This window comes from Felis catus, chromosome A3 (assembly GCF_018350175.1).
Source record: "Felis catus isolate Fca126 chromosome A3, F.catus_Fca126_mat1.0, whole genome shotgun sequence".
Classification (NCBI taxonomy): Eukaryota; Metazoa; Chordata; class Mammalia; order Carnivora; family Felidae; genus Felis; species Felis catus.
Window position 1 is genome coordinate 18657357 of NC_058370.1, and position 24148 is coordinate 18681504.

General features: G+C 41.0%; 1 protein-coding gene across 6 annotated transcripts in view; it reads left to right on the plus strand.

The window, feature by feature from the left end:
• The window catches only part of CHD6 (chromodomain helicase DNA binding protein 6), a 205477-nt gene that overhangs the window by 38494 nt on the left and 142835 nt on the right, over positions 1-24148 (plus strand). For 4 of the 6 annotated variants that reach the window (XM_023251244.2, XM_023251248.2, XM_023251247.2 and 1 more), the window contains exon 2: positions 18008-18063. The exons of 1 other annotated variant lie outside the window; for it this stretch is intronic. In XM_023251244.2, coding sequence (XP_023107012.1) covers positions 18031-18063 — 33 coding nt within the window. In that variant the 5' untranslated portion in view covers positions 18008-18030. Of the gene's footprint in view, positions 1-12996; positions 13147-18007; positions 18064-24148 lie in introns of those variants that run through there. One more of the 6 variants, XM_045053606.1, reaches the window with a different exon arrangement.

Genomic DNA, 24148 nt, shown 5'->3' on the forward strand with positions numbered 1-24148 from the left:
GGCCATAATGTTTGATTGTCCTACTTTGTATCCTAATTGATTGATTGATGGGCTCATTTGGCATAGCTTTGTTGTCAGGTGTGTTTCCCCATTTGACCAACAAAATCCATAGGGTGACATTCTGACAACCTATAGATTTCCAGGTCTGTTCACCTTCTAGCTAATGGTCTTAATTTAATAATCATTGATGATTATGGCCTGAATAATTTATTTCACTATTGTTAACATTTTAAGAAATCTTGAGTAACTTGTAGAAAAGGAAAGGAAATTTTTTTATTAAGAATTTTTAAAAAATGCAAGTATACTGTGAGGTATCTGGAAAATTAGTTTATGCCAAGTATGTTTTTCTCTGATTATGGCTTATAAAGGACCTGTTGTGTAGGAAAGAATGTTTAAAAGTTATGTGTTTAGCTAAATTTAATTACCCTCTATTTGTTTTTGAATGAGTTGTCCTTAAAAGGTTTTATGGGAACAGATTTTGAGTTAGACTCTTGCTTTGCATTATTATGCGTTTGTGAAATATTTTTATCTATGTTGGGTCTTGCTCCAAGTATAGTAAAGTTCTAAGGTTACTTTGGTTGGGGATTATGGGTCATGAATCCACATTGGTCACTTGAATTCATGTAGGCCATTTTTTCTCATTGTTGTGGTAACATATTTCTTTTGTAAGCTTGCCTAGAAGGCTGTTTGTTGTGTGGTATCAGTAGAAATAGTTGACATTATAAAAGACTTCTTGTGTGCCAGACGCTGTACTTTGTAATTTGCATGTACTGATTTGTTTAATCCTCACATGATTATCCCTGTTTTATATATGAGGAAACTGAGGCAGAGAGATTAAGTAATTTGCCCAGGTCACACAGCTAATGAATGGCAAGGGCCAGGATTTGGGCCTAGACAGTTAAGTTGTAGAATTTGTGTTCTGCTGTAGCAGAAGGATAGAGTGGATCGTGTAGTGTCTCTATTACTAGAAAAATGCCTCAAGTGTACCTACTAGTCCTGGAGAATAATTTATTTGTATTCATATATAAATAATCTGCATATATGTGTGTATGTTGTTTGCTTGTGTGTGTATCTATACAGAGAGAGACACACACTTATGTCTACATGGAGGAGCAGACAGGTAGAATTTTCCCTTAAGGAAGGTCTTTCTTATCCTAAGACGGTTTTTTGAATCTCTTAACTTTAGATGGAGGTGGAAGCAGCCCCCAGACTCTTGTATTATCACCTGGGGTAGAAGGACTTATGGGGTCAGAAGAGATGGCAAGGTCACAAGGGTAACCTAGCGGACAGCTTGAGATCACAGGTTCACACAAGATACTACTCTGGCTTTGGACCCTTTTTGCCCTGAAGTTCAGGCTGCTTGCTCTCTAAACATCCATCCAGATCTTACCTACACAATTTCGGGTTAGTTATGGAGCAGAAAGCCATATAGCTAGTATTCAACACCATGGAAACAATTTTTCAGATTCTCCAAATCATCATAAATAGCAGTGATAGGTCTCGATTATAGAACCAAGAGTCAGGAGGCAGTGTATATACAGACTGTCTTGTCCCAAGTGTGTCTCTGCTCTTTGCTAAGTAATTTTTTTTTAATTGAGGTAATGGGTTTCATATTTTAACAAACTTCAATAATTCTCTTCACCTCTTTTGCTGTCCTTCATTCTATTTTTCCTTTAGCAAGTGAATTTATTATTTCTACTGAATGTCATTCTAGATGGGAATAATGAATACTTTGAACAGTCGTGTTCTTTCACAAGAAAATCTCTACCTTTCTCTGTTTTTATGTTTGAATTGTCCTTGTTTTGGGGCGCTCAGTCGGTTAAGCGGCCCACTTCGACTCAGGTCGTGATTTCACATTTGTGGCTTCGAGCCCTGTGTTGGGCTCTGTGCTGACACTTCAGAGCCTGGAGCCTGCTTCAGATTCTATGTCTCCCTCTCTCTCTGCTCTGTTTCTCTCTCTCAACGTTTATTTATTTTTGGGACAGAGAGAGACAGAGCATGAACGGGGGAGGGGCAGAGAGAGAGGGAGACACAGAATCGGAAACAGGCTCCAGGCTCTGAGCCATCAGCCCAGAGCCCGACGCGGGGCTCGAACTCATGGACCGCGAGATCGTGACCTGGCTGAAGTCGGACGCTTAACCGACTGCGCCACCCAGGCGCCCCACTGTTTCTCTCTCTCAAAAATGAATAAACACATTAAAATTTTTTTAAAAAATTGAATTGTGTTTGTTTTGTATTAGTCTGATAAGAGGTTAATGTGTATGAATAAAAAAATGACTGGATCCTCAAGAATCTGAACATTGTAACAATCTGATGGTTTGAGCAGTTGGATATCACTGATAGGGATGTGTTACACAGAACTAATGAGGAAGCTTCCTCAGGTCAGGAGCCAAAAGAGATGGATTTATCTAGTGTCTTTTAGTCTGTGTTTGAAGCTTCAAGCAGTTATGTGCCAGTGGTAAAATTTAATAGAAAAGGCCTCACGGGACTGATTCTCCAGGCAAAAGAGAGGAGATGGACTTACAGACAACATGTTGCTTAATTTTATTTATTCTAGTTACAGATTCAGATGTTGACACTGTATATACTTTTGGTAATCATTGCATCCTTAATTTTTCCCAAATTTGGAGAATTTCCTGAAGTACTTAACATGTTTCATGCCTTCTAACAGAAGGTTTCTAACAGAAACCTTTCCTGAATCATCTTTTTTTTTTTAAGTTCATTTATCTTTTTTGAGAGAGAGAGAGAGAGAGCGCATATGCACACGGGCACAAGTGTGAGTGGGGGAGGGGCAGAGCGAGCGAGCGAGCGAGAGAGAGAGAGAGAGAGAGAGAGAGAATCCCAGGCACTGTCAGCATAGAGGAAGAGAGAGAATCCTAATCTCCGCGGTGTCAGAGCCCTGTGTGGGGCTCGAACTCCTGAACCATGAGATCATGACCTGAGCTGAAGTCAGACAGTTAACCAACTGAGCCACCCAGGCGCCTGCCCCTCCTGAATCATCTTCTTGATGTCAGTGCAGCCTTTCCTTTTTAGTAAGGTTTTCTTGGTGCGGTTGGAGAAAGAATTTCTTTCTTACTCACCTGGAGAATGGAGAACTCAGTAAAATAGAGGACATAGTAATGTTTGCACAGGATTCATTTTCTGTAGTTTTTTTCCTCTTGGTATGTAGTTATTCTATATACTGAGGTCATAGATTTATAGGATTTTAGGGCATAGGATCCTTAGGAGAGGGCTTTCCAAATCTTGGGTCAGTGCTTTCATTTTATAGTAGAAGAGACCGTTAGTTCTTCAGTTTCATTGGTGACTGTCCTGCGTATCTTCTCTTGTTGGTTGCTGAGTGAGGTGACCATCTCCTTGGAGATGTGAGAAACCATAAAATGAGAGGGGCCACTTTGAGACATGGTTGAATTTGGTGTACTAGAAATTCAAGGTGAATATTATGTTGGGCATATAGGGTTGTGTTAAAAAAGACCAGCTAAACATGCCTGTCAGCTGATTGGGTCGTTCCAGTATGGGGGCTAAACTGTGCTCTGGGAGCTTGGCCTCTCGTGTCTGGTCTGTACAAGTGGGGCCTCCGCCTTGGCACCAGTCCCCTGAATAGGCGGTCCCACCAGAGCAGTGGGGGTGGTTTCACTTGGCATGTGGGACATGAACCAGCAGCAAGTGCATACGTGAAGAAAACCTGAGGTTTCTTTCCACAGAGGTATTGATGTTTGTGTAAATATATTTTTTCTTAACTGTCTTGTAAACTCTTTTCTTGGTTCCCATAATTTTAAGAGTTGTTTCTTAATGGGCTTACAAGAGAAACAGTCACATCATAAATAATAATTCTGTATCTTTCTGTCAAGTTTGTACGTCTCATACTTTTCTCCCATATTCTCTGGAAAGTCCAGAGCAGCTCTTGATGGATGACATCCTTGTCTTTTTCCCGACTTAATAGGGTGGCCTTGGACATTTCACCATAGGATTTGACTTGGTTTCAGATAGATATCTATAAGTGATGATAACTACTTTAACCAGATAAAGTATCTTAGTTCCACTTTTGACTTTGCAAATTAAGGAACATACAGAACTTAGAAAGTTCAGGGGGTAGCAGAAAATATATGAGGTATTAAATAATATTAAGTATCTGGGGATATTTGTCCTAAAGAAGAGAAAACATAGGATGATTTCATTATCCTCACAAAGAGGTAGGACCTATGCTGGCAAACTGAAGCTTCCAGATCAACTCTGAGAAAATGGTCTAAGCTTTGGGCATGTCACTGGATGTCCCTGTATATACTTTCACTGGTGACCATGGTATAGAAGCAAGAACAAACAAAAGCACTGCTCTCTTGAATCTGAAGGAGCTCTCTTCCTCCTGTGACATCCCTCCAGTGCCCTCTACTGGCCAAGCTTAATGTCATGTTATCTGTCAAGGAGAAATATTTCAAGAGCCCTCCCTGTGTGTTATCACAGAGCAGGTACTGAAGGGTGAATTTGGAGTTGAGAGGCAATAAATTAATAACTAGCACCAAAGCCGGATACAAGAGTATGCACTATATAATTCCACTTTTATCAGATACAGAAGCAGGGAAACGAATCTATACCGTTAGAAGTCAAGATAGTGGTTACCCTTGGAGAAAAGTAGTAGTGACCAGAAAAGAGCATGGATGAGCCTTTCGTTGTGCTAATAATGTTTTTTGGATGTGGATGCTGGTTACATGGGTGTGTTTGTGCAGATTAGTACTTTTTTTTTTTTTTAGTGTGTATTATATACTTTGGTAGAAGTTAAAATGTGGTATAGTTTAATTCCAAAAGTAAAAGCTTAAATACAAGATCCTGTCTACAATAGAGGAAATACAAAATAATACTGGGTAACTCACCCTTTTCTTATTTTTAAAAACTTGCTTGAGGGTTGTACGTCTTAAAATTGAAAAATCTGTCACTGTTCATTCAGTAGAAGTATTTGTTGCCAGACTACCTTTCTTTTCATTTGGGATCAAACTGTTAATGCTGAGGCTGCCGATAGAGCAACTTCCACTTCCTCTTGTTGCCATTCTTCTTACTGATTCTTTGAACAGCAGCTTCTTAGTTTTTTTATGGTGTTTCAGATGCAGTGTAAATAAAATACCACTGTTCTCCTCTGTAAACATTCTCTTTGCTTTAACCTCTGTCATGATGCGCCCTTCTTCTTGTCGCTGCTGACAAATCACCAGACCCTTCTTTCCTGGCTGAGAGATTGGGAGGCCCACAATGGTAACTTCCACATAGGGGTGAATAATGATAGCTGTAGATGGTTGGTTCAGGAATTGGTGGTAGGACAGACTCAGCACGTGGCTTTTAAAACCTCTAAATGAAAGCAGCTTAGTACTGTGGTTTGTTCAGGAGTAGTAACTGGGCACAGAATGGAAGGAATCCACCAGGTTAAGAGCTGAACCTGGATCTAGGAGGTAGATAGGGAATCTGGACAGGAGGCACATTCCCAGAAAGCAAAGGGTACTAAGAAACTCTGCAGTACACTGTGGATAGAATTTAGGGTGAATTTTAAAGTGGGGCTAGTTGTTTAAAGCCCAGTTGTTATTAAATTAAAGTGAATGACAGTAATAGACTTGGAATTACCTACTTTTGTGTGCAGAGCTTGAGATCTCCACATTGATAGGATATGAGGTTGTTTTCATGCTTTGAATGGCTGGTAGTACCCTTATCTAATGAGGCTTTGGCCAAGGCAAGAGTTACCACAAACATGTAACACAGAAGGCTGAGAACCTAGAGGGATTCCCTTGCAAAAATTGTTCCCTTGTGTTTTTTGACCCTAAGTCATTTGAAGGTGAAGGGAATAAAATAGTGTATGGTGAAAGTAGCCTTTCATTTATAAATTCAGGCATGTACTTACAGGTATTCACTGTATCATAGGCCCTGTTCTAGGCATTGAGGACTCAAAGGTGAATCTGATGCAGCCCCTAGGCCCTCTGGGTTATTATTTTGTATTCATCTCTTTGAGGGCCGCCTTTATCATACTGGTCTGTGACCTACAGCTTTGTCACCACCTCCTTTAGTATTCTCTTGAGCCTTTCAGATCTTATACTTGGATTTCATATCCAGGCAAATGAGTTTCCTGACTTTACTTACTTCATTTTATTACTAGTCTGGGCTCATACTGTCTCACTGATAAAGGGCTTCATTTGCAAATTTAGCATTTTAAAGAAAGGGTACCCATGGATGACCGAAGGTAGGAATCTCATTCTGCACATATACTCCAGAGTGACAGTTTGGAAATTTTCTGTCCTCCAAACTGGTCATCTGTATGTAGAACAATCTGCAGTCACATCACTACAGCTGGTTCTTAGTGCTGATGATGGAAGGGGGCATTGGAATGGGAAGTACAAACATAATATAATATCAGCACGGGATCTTGGGTATTGAGAAGTTTATATTTCAAAATGGTTGTCTTTTGATCTGGAAATCGATACCGTTTGCCAAGTAAACTAAGGCCTTTCTCTGCGGCTTTCTTGCTCATTGTGGTATGATTCTGACGTCTCTCAGACCAGTCCTCCTAAAACAGTGCCACTGAGTTGTACTTCCAGGTAAGCCATGATTTAGGTGTGAGAAGTCATTGTAGTTGTTTTAACAATATGTTGTTTGCTAATATGTTACTTTGAAATAGATGGCTCCATCTATACCAATTTGTAATTAGGTGAACCACACACAGTGTAGATGGTGTTAACAGATTTTAGTCAGTTGGCTTCGACTTGCCTAAGGTGGTTTCTTGACTCTTCTGCTTACTGCTTGCAGTTTCTGCTCTCAGTGTGGTCCCACCAGCTTTGGAGAGCCAGAACATTTTGTTGTCAAGGGATTCCTGATGCCAGCCGCCCACCGCGCCATTCGGCCAGGGTTGTCTGTGCTTGCTTTTGCAAGAACTTTTTACACGGGGCTCGTTCACACAACACCTTGCTTTCCGTGGCCCTCCCCCCTCCCCTTGCAGCCTGGTTCTGCATTTATCCCAGCCCTCTCTTCCTTTTAGATTTTGGGGAAGGAGGAGTTGAGAGGGGGAGAGGATTGGAGAACGGTTTCATCTTTTAAAAATTCATAGCTTAAAAAATCCTTTTCAATTCCTTTTAAATGCTTAGACCTAAGGGAAGTGCAGGAGGTGCCAGAGTTGAACAGCTTTTAGGGACTTTAATGGCTGTGGACTCCATCAGGGACACCCTCCTCCTGGGTTTGCAGCTGGCCATTTTGTGAAGGGTGTGCAGATTAGGTTTCAGGATTTCACCTTAAAGGTGGAACATAAAGGAAATGTGTGTCAGATTCAGAAACCGGCTTTTGTCTTGTCTTTACACAACAGAAAAAAAACTCTTTGGAAACATGTTGACACTTTATTTATTTTACTTTAAAACAGCAGAGTTGTAGAAGTAGGGGGAAAGCCCATCTTTTTAGTTTTAGGAATTCTGAAAATGTAGGTGATTGGATGTTTTTAGATTATAGCTTGGTTTGCGCTTGGGCTGGCTCTTTTGTTTCCTGTAGAATAAAGAGTGCTGAGCCTGGATGATCATAAATATGTGATTTTCTTTTATTATTTATCCCAAAGTACAAACTCTGCTGAGGATTGTCTGTATTATAATTCTGTTAATGTGTTTACTTTGTTTCCCCCGCTGTCTTGGATAGAGCTATCAGATAGACTTTATTCCTTACTATAAATTACTCCAAAACAAATTTACGTAACAATTCAGAATTCAGATAGAAGGCATTATGACAGTAGATAAAGAATTTAAACAGAATTACTTGCAGTTATCTATCCCTGAAGATTTTATCTATGTTTATCATATGAATTACTTCATGAACTATTTTGCCCTTGTATGTAATGTTATCTGAAGGGTCCATCCATCTTCTCTAAAAATGTGCTTTAACAAGTCTTCTTGAAAGACAGTTTGATCAAGCTGTTTTAATTGCTTCCTCTTCACCCTGTGGATGGATCAAAGTCGTCCTGTGCTGTTGCCTGCTTACCTCCCCGCCCCTCCCCTTCATGGACTTTCCTATTCTAGACTATTGTAATTTATCTGTGGAATATCTGTCTAACCTCTGCCTACTCTCTGAGTACCCCAAATAGAACATCTCCAAATCCCGACCTCTCACTTATGCTATTTTCATTTGCCTTTCATTTGCTCAAGGCAGCTCATTGTAGTGCTGAGAGCTGAATTGGAACCCAGAAAATCCAATTCTTGTACTTTGGAATAATTGTGAGCCTTTGGGTCATCAGACTCCTCTGACCCTTAGTTTCCTGTCTTAAGATAAAAGGATTGCATTGCCTGAGCTTTAAATTCCTTCCCCAGTCCTTCAAACTTATGTCCAAAATAGAACTCCATTTCCTCTCCCAAATGGTGGTTTTTGTCCCTGTTCTGCAAATGAAGAAACTGAGACCCAGGGAGATTGAATCAGTTGTACAAATCATACAACCCTTGTGTTCAGAATTTAGATATTTGCACTCCCTGGTCTCCAGGTGTTCCTGTTCCTCCAAAACAGGCATTAGAGTGTAACGAGTCGAAAGGTCTTGTGTTACTTGGTGAGGCCTCTTGAGAATGAAATTGGTGTGTCATTTGTTAAATCCTTTGTCTTCCCCCAAAGGTTATAGCTTGAATTTTCAGGGCTCTGAACCTTGAGTGGGCTCTGCTGTCACGAGATTGGTTTCTTCAGTCCTGTGTTCACAGATGTGATCATTCCTGATCCGGATCAGTTGACATGAAGGCATAGGGTACAATGATAAACAAAAAAGTACCGTCAGGTTTTCCTTTGCAGTGTGATATTTGATACAGCTCTGGTAGTGCCTGGCTGCTTGCTTCTACTACTGCCCTTAATGGTGATTCTTATCAACCAAGTGGATTTTTATCACCAGATTAGGAGTTAAATGCTTTTCTCTGATTGAAGAGAGCATTTTGAGATAAGTTAATGATTCATAGACAACAACACAGGTTTTAAAGTGACGTACTTATTATCTGTAGGAGAAAAAATTACACAAAACAGTTTTTTAGCACAATATAGCTGTGAGTCCAATATTGATTTAATAAATAATGATGATAATAAGTATATTGGGAAGGTAACACTTCCATCTTCCATAACAGGAGGTTACCTGTTTTTATAAATAAAGTTTTATTGGAACACAGCCAGACCCATTCATTTGCATATTGTCTGTGACTATTTTTGTGCTGTAATGACAGAATTGAATTGTTGCAACAGAGATCATGTGGCTTGAGAGCCTAAAATATTTATTATTGGCCTTTTATAAAAATATTTGCCACCTCCTGTTTCACAGGAAGAAGCCAATAGAATAATGTTTAAAATTGGAAGAAAAAAATCTAATAGAGGTATTAGCATTTTTTACAGAAATATAATGGAAAGCAGAAGGAATAGCTTAAGATCAAATGATCACCTCTGGGAAGAGTGAATCAGGGATGGGGATGAGTGGAGTCAGGGGAATACTATTTTTTTTTTTTTTTAGATTTTTAAGTAATCTCTACACCCAACATACATGTTGTACCAACTAGAGCCAGTCAGATGTTCCAGGAATGCTACTTTTTCTGTTAAGCTTTAGGTTATTGAATTCTTGAGCTAAGTACTTGTATTACTTTGAAAAAAGTGTGAATGAAGAATACTGAAAATTTTGGTTGGACTAGGAGAACAGAAAAAACAGGAAAGGAAGAAGATGGAGCCCACCAATTCAGATGAAGAAGATAGGAGCTCAAAGCCTTTTCTGAGCTTTCCCATTTATTCACTCACTCATTCTGTAGATAATCATTCAGAAGTCAAATATCAACCTTGATACGGCAGAACAGAGTTCCTTCCCAGAGGACACTTAGGCACTTAATAGCCGATGGCACTGCAGACAGGGAAAACAGGAAAAGATGATATCATGGTGATATGGCTACTATAATTTAGTGCTTTTCACAAGATGCTTTCAGGGTTTAGGGAAGTTAGGTTAGACATCCCAGAGAACATTACACCAGAGCTGAGTTCTATAGGATGAGACTGGAGAGGAAGGGCAGTGGAAGGATTTTCCAGATAGGGGCATAGTCTGAACAAAGATCTCAGCAAACAGTGCTGGTTTCAGAACCTGCCAGTGTTCAGTATACTTGGATGAATGGGAGAAAGTAATGTCAGAGCTGGTAGGAGACAAGCCAGGGGCCAGCTTGCCTATGCAGGGCCCTGTGCTTTGAGGAATTTGTATTTTTTTCCTGAGGACACTACAGAGATAGGATCTGATTTTCTTTACGTTTTAGGAAAATGTACTCTTGGTACAATGAGGGGATGGAATGAGAGTAGGGGGCATGAAGAATAAAGGTACTTAAAAGGCTATTTGAAGTACAGAAATGATTTCAAGTACAAAGATAAAGTGGACTGGAGAAGAACCAAGGGATTCGGGAATTTTGAAGGAATTAGGGGAAAGGGCAGGAGTTAAGGATGACCGAATCCAGGGCTGGGTGGCACGTTGTGGGACATTAGCCTCTGATGGTGGGGAACATAGGAACAGGTGCGTATGTGTGTAAAAGTAGTATAGAGTTTGATTTTGAAGGAGTTGTGGGCTTTTTGTGCAATCTGTGAACACCTATTTGGAACTGGCCAGCATGAGATTGGCAGTGTTCGCTTGGAGGCCAGGAGGAGGGCTTGGGTTTGGAAATGGACAATGGTCATGGTGTAGAAAGATGAAGTCTGGGAACTGAGTAGAGACCTCAGTAAGCCCTGGGGGTAGTAACAGTGTTGAATCCTGGGGACACTGACAGTTAATAAATAGGACTTCCAATAGGAGAGGCCTAGGGAAGAAGCTGAGCTTTGGAAGCTTGCAATCGGAGGGAAATCAGCTGAGCACGCCCTCCAAGAAACCAGTGAGAATAGGATTTTAAGAGGAGGAAGTGGTTCATGGCTTAAAATGCTGCGAGGAAGCTATAATAGAGGTTAAAAATGTCCATTGGATTTGGCTCCTAGGGAGTCATTGCTAAGAGCAACTGTAGGGAAGTAATATGGGAAGAAGAGAAAATACAGGTTTGTGGGGGATTCGTTAGTGTAGTCACTATTTTAGGATTGGGTTGAACCTGTTTCTTTGTTGAGGAGAAAAGAACTGTAGAAAGAGAAAGGTTTAGTGATAGGAGCGGAAAGGATTCTTCCATTCAGAAAATGTTCATGAAGAGCACCTGTTGTGAGCCTGGTGCTGTTCCAGACTCAGGGTACAGCATGAACGAAACAGAGCTCACACTTGTGTGCATACGTGCACATGTCTCACAGGTAGTATGTTTGTAATCAAGCAGACATACTATAATGTCAAGTAGTAACAAGTGCCAGAAAGAAAACTAAAGTAAGATAGGAGGATAGAGAGTGGGGACAGGAGTAGGGGTATGTTTTCTAGGGGGTGGTTAGGGAGGGCATCAATGACCAGGTAACGTTTGAGGAGACCCCTGAACGAAATGAAGAAAGACTAACTGCAAAGTAACCCAGGGTCTGAGGTGGCTGAGAAGTGGGAGAGGATGGATCCCAAGCATTGATGGAAGAGTTAGTTGTCGAGAGAGCCGTCTTCCTCTGATGCTGGAGGGAAGCGCATAAGGACAAGCAACATCAGTGGCTGCCACATGGCTAATGTTCACCGTGTGACAGACACTAGAGAGAGATTCTCATCCCTTTGAATTCTCCTGAAATCCTCTGAGGTAAGTATTGTCACCATTTTACAGGTGATGAAACCCAACTGGAAGAGGTTTTACCTGGCTAATTGTTATTAGAGCCTGCATTTTCACTGCTTTTTGGCCCTTCACACTTTGCTGTTGTCCTCCTGTAGGTTGCTCCAAGCCTAGCGACAGACATAGATATATTTGTGCAGTTTATGGAGGGTGCAAGAGTGGGGAAGTGAGAAACGGAGGGCTGTCTTGCCCATGGGACCCGACCCTCCGTGGTCCAGAATGTAAGGAATCTTGGGGAGAGGTGTTACCACAGGCGTGTGAGGAAGGTGGCATTCCCCAAGACCTCTCTGCCTTTTTCATTAACTCTCCTCGAGCGAGTATTCCCCATGTTCTGTTCCTCTCCTGTCCTTTCTAAAATCCCCACGCTGTAATAGTGTGGGATTGCCTTATTTGTGCCTGTGGTTGTCAAAGTGGTTCTTTGGAACCATTCTCGAGGTTGAGGGTGGGCATAATTAGATGGTAAAAATACATATTCATTGTGGAAACTTCAAGGTTTATCTGATTTTTTTTAAAGTTTATTTATTTATTTGGAGAGACAGAAACAGTGCGAGTGGGGGAGGGGCAGACAGCGAGGGAGACAGAGAATCCCGAGCAGGCTCCGTGCTGTTGGCGCAGAGTGTGACATGAGGCTCGAACGCACGAAACCGTAGGATCATGATCTGAGCCGAAACCAAGAATTGGATGCTTAACCAACTGAGCCACCCAGGTGCTCCAAGGTTTATCTGATTTTTAAAGTTGCTTCCCGGGGCGCCTGGGTGGCGCAGTCAGTTAAGCGTCCGACTTCAGCCAGGTCACGATCTCGCGGTCCGTGAGTTCGAGCCCCGCGTCGGGCTCTGGGCTGATGGCTCGGAGCCTGGAGCCTGTTTCCGATTCTGTGTCTCCCTCTCTCTCTGCCCCTCCCCCGTTCATGCTCTGTCTCTCTCTGTCCCCAAAATAAATAAATGTTAAAAAAAAAATTAAAAAAAAAAAAAATAAAGTTGCTTCCCTTGTACTCTTTGCCCCAAAGGGCCTGATAATAGTTTGGGGGCTGGGAGCCTGTGAACAGCAAAGGTCCTTGTACTTCCTGCCATCAGGTGTGCCTTCTGCCGTCCTGGTGAATATAAAGGACTGTGGTAGCAGTCTGCTATATGTGCACTTGTCTGTGTTTGTGAAAACGCATGCTCTTGAAATGAAATAGACCCCTTGGTCTGAGCACGGATTGTTAGGATGGCAGAATTCTCAAGGTATATATAGTAAATGTAAATAATTTCTGAATGAATAGTGGAATAGCATGTACCTGATGTTTTATTTTTTTTTAAGTGTCTGTAACTCAGCACTGAGGAACTTGGAAATGGCACAGGCAACGTTGCAGAATTTCTGAACTGGAGAGAGAGAGAAATAAGAAAAATAAATTTCAAAATGTTACTATTGAAACCTGGCACCGTGTTTTTCTTCATAGAAACGTTGTTAGGTGGGTAAGTGTAAGAGGGAAATGGGAATTTTTATATTGTTTGCTTTTTACATTATTAGCAGCTTATCTTGTGAAGGTAATTAAATCCTACCTTCATACATAAGCACTGAAACACAGTTAGGAGGGCAGGAGGCCTGCCAGTTTTCATATAATTCAGAAGTTATACACATTATTTTTGCCCCTGTTGACAAATTTCCTGGTTTGCCTACACAGTTAGGTGGTTCACAGTATGTCTGTATTATCTTTCTAATTAAGTGGTGGTACCCTGAAGTTAGAAGTTACTTGGTTCTTTATTTGAGCCCAAAGGATCTAGTCACAACTTTTGAGTGATGGCAACATAGCAACAGAAGCAGTAAAACCATGTCTAGTATTGTGGAGAAGCACATATGTTAGGGTCTATCTGGTTATCCATTCCTGCAACATAAAATTTCGCCTTAGGAAAATACTGCTTAGTTTCGTATTTTTTAAACGTGTGCCATAAAAGGTAAAAAAGTAGAGGTAACTTGAGGGAGTGCTTTGTAAATTGATAGATACTATTTGGAGAAATAAAAGTCAATAAAGGCTTATCGGACCCCTGCGTGGTTGACGATGTCTGCCATTTTGTGGGGTGGCAGCAGCCTGGTGTGCGGCAATCCATTAGGGTGCTAGAAATAATTTCATGAAGTTTGTCAAAGCTTGCTTTTAGTGAACTAGAGCAGTTATTCTTATAGTAACATCATTCCCACTCGCTTGGATCTCACACACACATCCTTTCTCTCTTTCATAGGATGGGGTGGGGTTATCTATGCAGCATGAATATCACTAAAGGTGCCCCTAGTAATATCTTGCGTGTGAACAAATTGGCAGTGGGGAGATTTGGTTTTACCACCTCTTTTCCTACAAGCTTTCACTTTGCTGGGTAATCACATTCAAGCCATACTTCCCTAGACTTTCCTGTTTGTGCTCATCTGCCTTCTCTGATGTTCTCAGGTCCTATGATGATGCAGGCCCATGGGGTGGTGGGCCTGTGATCTTTATGGCCCTCTCCAGTGCCCAGGCTCCGCTGTGATAGATGTGTTCTGTTCACACTTCCTACCTCCTCCTTGAGCTTCCTCTGTGGCCCAGGTTTATTTCCTACAGGCTTATTTCTTGGGATGTATTCCTTAAAGTGGAATCGGCAGATAAAAGGACTCAACAGTTTATAGACTTAGTGGCACATTGCCTGAGTGCTCTTCAGAAAGTTTGAAGCAATTAGGCAAGTGCCATTAGCAATGATAAGTTGGACCTGTTTTCCACCATGTTCCTGGCAGTGCTGTGGCCTTGCTTCTGTAAGCATGCCAGTTTATGGTACTTAATCGGAAATTGTGTTTTTTGTGATGGCTCTACTGCATTATACTTATTTTTTAGATATTAAAAAATAAATTTTATCATCATTGATGGGGTTTTCTGTGTTACTTAAATCATCTTCATTTTGTTGGGTAGAATTTTGAGTATGTGTCTGGTTATTGATACTATCCTTTTTTTTACTAGCTGGAATTTGTTTTTCCGACTTCTCTCTTCATTTCAGAACGTGTAGCCACTTGTAATGGCTCAGAAGGTTGGTTTTCTAGGGCCTGATAGTTTGAAGTTGACAGATAAAGGAGATAAACTTGTACTAACATAATTTACTTAGAATTGGCATTATTCTGTTGAAGATTAGGGGTAAAATTATTTTAACTGTCCCAATTTTGAGCGCTCACTATTTCTCTGGAGTTTACGATGTTCTTTTCCTTTCTTTTCTTTTCTTTTATTATTTTATTTTATTTATCTTTTAATTCACACCCAAGTTAGTTAGCATATAGTGCAACAATGATTTCAGGAGTAGATTCCTTAATGCCCCTTACCCATTTAGCCCATCCCCCCCAACCTCTCTGCAACCCTCTGTTCTCTGTATTTAAGAGTCTCTTATATTTTGTCCCCCTCCCTGTTATTATATTATTTTTGCTTCCCTTCCCTTATGTTCATCTGTTTTGTATCTTAAATTCCTCATATGAGTGAAGTCCTATGATATTTGTCTTTCTCTGACTAATTTCGCTTAGCATAATACCCTCTAGTTCCAGCCACGTAATTACAAATGGCAAGATTTCATTCTTTATGATTGCCGAGTAATACTCCATTGTATATGTATACCACACCTTCTTTATCCATTCGTCCATCAAAGGACATTTGGGCTCTTTCCATACTTTGACTGTTGTCAGTAGGGCTGCTATAAACTTTGGGGTGCATGTGCCCCTTCAAAACAGCACACTTGTAGTACCTAGTAGTGCAATTGCTGGGTCATAGGGTAGTTCTATTTTTAATTCTTTGAGGAACCTCCATACTGTTTTCCAGAGTGGCTGCACCAGTTTGCATTCCCACCAGCAGTGCAAAAGAGATCCTCTTTCTCCGCATCGTCATCAACATCTGTTGTTGTCTGAGTTGTTCATGTTAGCCATTCTGACAGTGTGAGGTGGTATCTCATTGTGGTTTTGATTTGTATTTCCCTGATGATGAGTGACGTTGAGCATTTTTTCATGTGTCAGTTGGCCATCTGGATGTCTTCTTTGGAGAAGTGTCTCTTCATGTCTTTTGCCCATTTCTTCACTGGATTATTTGTTTTTTTGGGTGTTGAGTTTGATAAGTTCTTTGTAGATTTTGGATACTAACCCTTTATCTGATATGTCATTTGCAAATATCTTCTCCCATTCTGTCGGTCGCCTTTTAGTTTTGCTGATTGTTTCCTTTGCTATGCAGAGGCTTTTTATCTTGATGAAGTCCCAGTAGTTCATTTTTGCTTTTGTTTCCCTTGCCTCTGGAGACGTGTTGAGTAAGAAGTTGCTGTGGCCGAGGTGAAAGAGGTTTTTGCCTGCTTCTCCTCTAGGGTTTTGATGGCTTCCTGTCTTACATTGAAGTCTTTCATCCATTTTGACTTTTTTTTTGTGTATGGTGTAAGAAAGTGGTCCAGGTTCATTCTTCTGCATGTCGCTGTCCAGTTTTCCCAGCACCACTTGCTGAAGAGACTGTCTTTATTCCATTGGATATTCTTTCCTGCTTTGTCAAAGATTAGTTGGCCGTACGTTTGTGGGTCCATTTCTGGGTTCTCTATTCTGTTCCATTGATCTGAGTGTCTGTTCTTGTGCCAGTATCATACTGTCTTGATGATTGCAGCTTTGTAATACAGCTTTCAGTCCGGGATTGTGATGCCTCCAGCTTTGGTTTTCTTTTTCAAGATTGTGTTGACTATTTGGGGTCTTTTCTGGTTCCACACAAATTTTAGGATTGTTTGTTCTACCTCTGTGAAGAATGTGTTACTTTGATACGGGTTGTGGAGTTTACAGTTTTCTTGAAGTGAATACTTGTTCCATCATCATTTACTAACTTGACCTTCCCTTTTCTTGATTTGGCCAATTCTTTCTGCCCTCCTTCTTTTTCCCCTGATTCTGCCCACTTTGCAGCTTGTTAGCAACTTAGATGCTATGCTCATGAGCTTTTTATAGTTCTTCTTACAGAAAACCCCTCTGACTCTTGGAGGAAAAAAACCCAAGTGGACAGACACACGCATCACATTCATCTGGATATAAGAAATAATTATGAACATAAGGATAATTATGTGCCTCTGGAATTGTTTCCTGAGGGAGCAGTGTTCTCTAGCTCTGTGAGATGTCCAGGAAATCAAAGTACAAAATAAACATGAGGCGGTGTCTACATCCGGGCTAGAACTGGAAGCTGAGATTCTAGGATCCCTCCCTTGTTTGTATATGAGGAAGGTGAGCGCTTTAGACTTGGGCCAGTCTACCTTTTAGTGATTCAGGCAGCCCCAAATTTCAGGTTTCTTCAGGTTCTTTCTGGTTCCCACAATGCCCCAATGCACTTCTCGACCTCCAGAGCCAAATTGCTGGGCTCTTACTGCTGTGGTGCTCAAAAGTCACTTATGAGAAAAAGTTCAGTGTCATCATGGGCATCATGGGCACACTCAGTGGAGATGGGGGCTTAAATCTGGGTACAGTAGAATCAGTCATTTAAAATCATACTAAATGTTGGAATGAAACTTATTTTGTCAAGTAATGTATGCACACGGTTTAAAATGTCAAAGTGTATGGGGGGCATGTGATGAAATGCAAGAGTGACCTATCCTGTCTCACACCAGCTTCCCTCTCAGTCCTTCAGGAGAACTACTTTTAACTCTTTTAGCTCTCTCTTTTACTGTGTATATTTTAATTTTTTTATTTATCAGTAGTAGATATGATTTATTGATTTCCTTCCAGAAGAAATGAGGATAGTTTATTTTTACCCCCTCTCCTCCAATCCTCTTGGTATATTTTATGCCATTATGCCTCATAACATTATTTTATGTCTCTCTTTTAGCTTCTTTTGTAATTTCATATGCTAGCATCTTTTATAACTTATTTTGTCTACAAAGATAGTGTCTTTTTGACTCCACCCATCTGAAGCAATAAATCAGGTAGACTTAGGACCATACTCTGGGGGCTGGCTGTTGACTGTTGTTACAAGATTGTGAATATTCTGTAGAAGGAAACTCTCTTCTGTATTTTCCTCATGTGTCACAGTTAATCCTGAGATCACCTTAAATGTTTTATTTTGGGGGCGTCTGGGTGGCTCAGTCGGTTGGGCCTCCGACTTCGGCTCAGGTCATGATCTCACGGTCCATGAGTTCAAGCCCCGCGTCGGGCTCTGTGCTGACAGCTCAGAGCCTGGAGCCTGTTTCAGATTCTGTGTCTCCCTCCCTCTCTGACCCTCCCCTGTTCATGCTGTCTCTCCCTGTCTCAAAAATAAATAAACGTTAAAAAAAAAAATGTTTTATTTTGGGTTTTACCATAATCTTTGGCTTTTTTATGTTTTACAGAAGTAAGTAACTTCCTTCAATAGATGATAATGAAAATACAAAAGAAAGAGAAGCAGGTAAGTGATCACATATTTTTTTTAATTAAATTTTTTTTTTTATTTGAGAGAGAGTGAGAGAGCACAAATGGGGGAGAGGGTTAGCTAGAGAGGGAGAGAGAGAGAATCCCAGGCAGGCCCCACACTCAGCATGGAGCTGGACTTGGGGCTTGGACTCATGAACTGTGAGATCATGACCTCAGCTGAAATCAAGAGTCAGGTGCTTAACTGACTGAGCCACCCGGGCACCCCTGTGATCAATTCTTTATAGTTTTTATGTATTCATCATTTTATTTGTTTGGTTAATCTAAAATCTATAAAATTTGTACTCATAATGATGTGTAGAAATTTCCTCCTAGACAAAGTAATAAACTAATTGGAAGGAAGTAAACATCAGCTATTGGGCATTTGGTTTCTTGAAGGGGAGGAGAATTGATAAAAACGTTTATGACCCTGTGTGACCCACCCTGCCAAGATCTTTTCCTTAGTTGGTGCTTTTGTGTTCCAGGTGGTTCCATATTCAAAGGAACCCAGAGACTCCAACCAGTGTGGTTCAGGGAGGTGAGAGGGGACCTCCCTCCATCTCTTGGAAACATGCTACCTCTGATGGGCTATTTTGCTTTTACAGAATTGGAAGATAGCCTGGTAACTGGGAGTATCTGAACCCCTGCCCTTCACAGAGACCGTGTGAAGAGGTTGGGTGGGATCAGCCGCTTTGCTCTCTGCTGCTAGAGAGCACTGACTAGTTAGATACAGGGTGACCTAGGGATATGGTTACAAGGATTATTCTCTGTTCTCTCCCAGTGGATAGGTCCTTGTGAAACCAAACCAAAACAAATTGTTTTAGGAAATAATTGACTCATTTGCTGCCAATTCTTAACAGGAAAAGCAGTGACTAAACGCTATCCACACACTGATTTCTTTGTATCCCGGCTCTGTAGCGCCATCAGCTGGTAGACAAACACTATAGAGAATGCAGCGCCTTCTGTGAGGAATTTATCCTACTGGTAGACTCAGACAGGTGTCAGATGGGTGAACAAAGGTTTTTGCTGCTGCTTTGTTTATAGAAGCAAAAATGGAAAGGAACCTGCATGTCCATCAGAAAGGGGACTATTTAAATCATAGCACATCCATCTAGTAGAATATTAAAACCTCTGTTAAAAAGAACACATTAGTGAAGAGAACCCCAAGCCTTCAAAACTATTATCATTTATGATACACGGGCAGGTTTATATTTCTTAAAACATTCTGCATATTTAATGTTTTAAACATCCTTTAAGGTAAGCTTTTATTCAGTAAAAACACTTTGTGGTTTTTTGTTTTTTTTTTGTTTTTGAGAGACAGAACATGAGTGGGGGAGGGCCAGAGAGAGAGGGAGACACAGAATCTGAAGCAGGCTCCAGGTTCCGAGCTGTCAGCACAGAGCCCGACACAAGGCTTGAACCCACGAACCGTGAGATCATGACCTGAGCTGAAGTCGGATGCTTATCCAGCTGAGCCACCCAGGCGCCCTTCAGTAAAAATACTCTTTACCGAAATTATACCAACATGAATTCAGGTTTCTTTCTCTTGAGATTTTACTGGTTCATATTAAGACCTTAATGTGTCAGCCAGCTATTATGCAGCTTAGGTTAGATGAGTTTTCACTTAGTAGTGTTGATCAATGGGGTGGAATTCATACTTAAAAGTTGGTATTAGCTGTGATAGGGGAGCAAGTGAATTAAGTGGAGCCACTTCCAGGAGGAATCGATCCTGCTTCTCTCAGGTGCAGGTGATAGGCCATGCTGGTGACTAAACTGTGACTAAACTGGTTGCAGAGCACGAAAATAGAAAATTCCCTTCGTGCCAAAGCAATCCATAGGTACCAGCATTGAGCATGTGCATAGAGACAGAGGGGAGGCCCATGTTCTAGAATGAACTTGGGCTTTGATTCTGGTAGATAGAATTGAAACTAGCTACCACTTTGCTGTGTAACTTTGGACAAGTTCACACCTTTTTTCTATCATTTGAGTGGGAGCAATCATATGTGCCTCACAAGGTATTGAATTAAATGGGATAACTCATCAAGTGTTTGCCATTCAGTGTGTCAGTGGCAAGGAAATCGTCCAGTAGAATGAGAAAATTAACCACCAAAGTTTGTCCTTTCCCTTAACCATGTTTTTTAAAGTGTTAGAAGTAACAGCAGGGCACCTGGCTGGCTCAGTCAGTTAAGCATCTGACTCTTGATTGAAGCTCGGGTCATGATGTTTTGGTTTGTGAGTTCAAGCCCTGCATGTTCCGTGCTGAGAGTGTGGAGCCTCCTTGGGATTCTCTGTCTATCCCCACCCTTCCCCTGCTCATGCATGCATGTGTGCACTCTCTCTCTCTCAAAATAAATAAACTTAAAAAAAAAAAGAAAAAGAAAAAAGAAGTAACACCAAATAAAATGTCCACTCTTTAAAAACCCTCATTCCTATAAATTCTTTTTTCCTCTTCTCTGGAGGAAAATGACATGTAAATACATTCTGTTCTTGAAAATTACTCATTTCCTTGTCCAAAATTTTATCAAGGTAAATTAAACCGAGATGAAAGATTTTGTAAGTTAATCAAAACTTGGTAATAAATAATCATACTACTGTTTAACCAGAAAGGACATAGCAAGAGTAGTGTGCCAAGAACAAAGGGTTTAGAGATTGACTGTACTGACTAAAGAAGTGTTGCAAGAAAAGTAGACTTTTATAATAAAACATTTAAGAATGAGTCATCAGGGGCTATAGTCTTTTATCTATAATCAAAAAATAAACTTTTTTTCCCAAGAAATCTATGTATATATTTTAATCCCTAAAAAGACTAAGCAATATTATGCAGAAAAAAAATCTTGCAAGAGGAATAAAATGTGAATTCTAATCATTGAAAACTTGTAGCACTACTGACGCATAGTGCAGCTAGAAGTACTTCTGTGTGTGTGTGTGTGTGTGTGTGTGTGTGTGTGTTTTAAGTTTATTTATTTATTTTGAGAGAGACAGAGAAAGTGAATGGGTTGGGGAGGGACAGAGAGAGAGGGAGAGAATTGCAAGCAGGCTCTGCACTGTCAGCACAGAGCACGGTGTGGGGCTTGAACCCACAAATCGTGAGATCATGACCTGAACCAAAACCAAGAGTTGGATGTTTAATCAAAACTGAGCCACTCAGGCACTCCTAAAAGTACTTCTTTGTAAGGGAACAGATCCATTGCTGATGTGAGCAGTGACAAACCTATGGTAAGGAAATACTCATTTGTATTCATCCCAGCTTCCTTGTGTGGTACTGAGAGAAGTACAAAGTATGATAAATAATTATTTGATATAAGATGCAGGTAAGAGGGTTTGCGGGGGGGCACAAATCCAATGTAGAGGAAGGTTTATAAGCATGAACACAATAGGAATAGGTAATACTGTGAATAGGAGTAAAACTTGGAGCTGTGACCAGGAAGTTAACTCAGACTTGCAGTAATTATGAGAGAACCTTCTGTCCACACCCCATGACCTGAGTGCGGAGTACTATTTTGGGTGGTGACCTACGATAAACTAAGATAAAACGCATGGTGGATTTAGCTGGCCACCAAATTCCCAAAAGTGTTGGTCCTACCTGTTCTTTACTAGGGGGAGGTGAGGATTTGAATCCCGAGGATGGTGCGTGTAACACTAATAAGAGATCAGCAGATAATGACCCACAGTTCAGAGTAGTGAAAGATAAATAGCACAGTTGATCATATGGATGAATAATTAATTTCTTAGACTTTTCAGTGTCACCCTGCAGAGGGTCTTAAGGGCTAATACTAGTCAGACCTTCCATTTGGTTTGAACATGCCTAAAGAGGGAGTGTTAGTAAATTGCTTAGTAGAACCAGGATTTTAAACAGCCTCACCCTGGAGTCATGTTTCAAAAGGACTTAAAATGGACCGTATCCAAATTCTCCCTCTTCCAAAGAAAGCAATCTCAGCCTTGAATCCTTTTCTCTATGTTTTGACATACCTTGACAGACTTTTGTTGTTGTCATAATTTGTTCTGTGTTCTGAAACATAGTTGAGAAGCCAGAGTATAGTGACCAGGACGGTAAAAGAACATTGACTTATTTTGGGGCGCCTGGGTGGCTCAGTCGGTTAAGCATCCGACTTCAGCTCAGGTCATGATCTCATGGTTCATGGGTCCGAGTCCTGCGTCAGGCTCTGTGCTGGCAGCTCAGAGCCTGGAGCCTGCTTTGGATTCTGTGTCTTCCTCTCTCTGCCCCTCCCCTGCTCATGCTCTGTCTCTGTCACTCTCTCAAAAATAAATAAATAAATAAAAGAACATTGACTCATTTCATATGAAGTATGATGGATGAAACTACGATTATGTAGCCTAAAGAAGGGAAGGTTTAGGGGCTTCTGGCATGCAACTCTTGATCTTAGGGGTTGTGAGTTTGAGCCCTCCATTGGTGTAGAGATTACTTAAAAATAAAGTCTTTTTTTTTTTTAAGGGAATATTTTTTTTTTTAATATATGAAATTTATTGTCAAATTGGTTTCCATACAACACCCAGTACTCATCCCAACAGGTGCCCTCCTCAATACCCATCACCTACCCTCCCCTCCCTCCCACCCCCCATCAGCCCTCAGTTTGTTCTCAGTTTTTAAGGGTCTCTTATGCTTTGGCTCTCTCCCACTCTAACCTCTTTTTTTTTTTTTTTCCCTTCCCCTCCCCCATGGGTTCCTGTTAAGTTTCTCAGGATCCACATAAGAGGGAACACATATGGTATCTGTCTTTCTCTGTATGGCTTATTTCACTTAGCATTACATTCTCCAGTTCCATCCACATTGCTACAAAGGGCCATATTTCATTCTTTCTCATTGCCACGTGGTACTCCATTGTGTATATAAACCACAATTTCTTTATCCATTCATCAGTTGATGGACATTTAGGCTCTTTCCATAATTTGGCTATTGTTGAGAGAGTGCTGCTATAAACATTGGGGTACGAGTGCCCCTATGCATCAGTACTCCTGTATCCCTTGGGTAAATTCCTAGCAGTGCTATTGCTGGGTCATAGGGTAGATCTATTTTTAATTTTTTGAGGGACCTCCACACTGTTTTCCAGAGCGGCTGCACCAGTTTGCATTCCCACCAACAGTGCAAGAGGGTTCCCGTTTCTCCACGTCCTCTCCAGCATCTATAGTCTCCTGATTTGTTCATTTTGGCCACTCTGACTGGCATGAGGTGATATCTGAGTGTGGTTTTGATTTGTATTTTAAAAAGGAAGATTTAAAAGCATCCTGTAGAGAAAAGGGATTTAAATGTATCTGTTGCTGAACCTGTGGATGCAAATGGTCACATGGAGAGCATTAACTGGAGGATAGGCCAAGGCACTTATTAAGTATTGTTTCCTCTGTTTATTCCCTGTCAGCATCTAAATTTAATAATCTACCTGCCCCCAGTTTTTGTTACTGCCTGGAATTAACAAGGTTTAGATTGATTTTGCAGATCTGGAGAATTCAGATTTCTAATACTCTTGGAACATCATAAGAGAAAAACCCCCCTGCCCCCCAGTTTTAAATGCGAAAATATGATAATAGAGTTGAGGATTAGAAATGACAGATTCTGGGATTTTGGTGAGAGACAGTTGGCAAACCTGTTCACCACTCTTCAGTCCTTAACTTACCAGCTTCTCCACAGCATGCAATGCCTATAATCATTGTGTCTTCAAGTGCTCTCATCTTCTGGCTTCTGTGACACTCACACTTTCTTTTCCCCACCACATCACTGACCTGATTGCCCCCTCTCACCCTCTCTCTAGGTTCCTCCTCTGGGGGCCCTTAAACATCAGTGTTTGTCAGGTTTTGGTCCTGTTCTTTTTCTTTGTCCATTCATTCTTCCTGGGTAGTCTCATTCATTCTTATAAAAATGACTCTTGGAAAGTATACCTGAGAGCCTCCTGGACACCACTCCCTGCATTATCATCAGATGCCTGAAACTGATCTTTCTTCCTCCTGGTGCTGACCAGCTGTGACTACATGTGGAGCCATGTCAGGGTCAGAATGCCTGCTTTATCACCCAGAGCACAGGACTCCTGGGTGAAGAGAGATGGAATATCCTAAATGGAGGAGGAAACAGG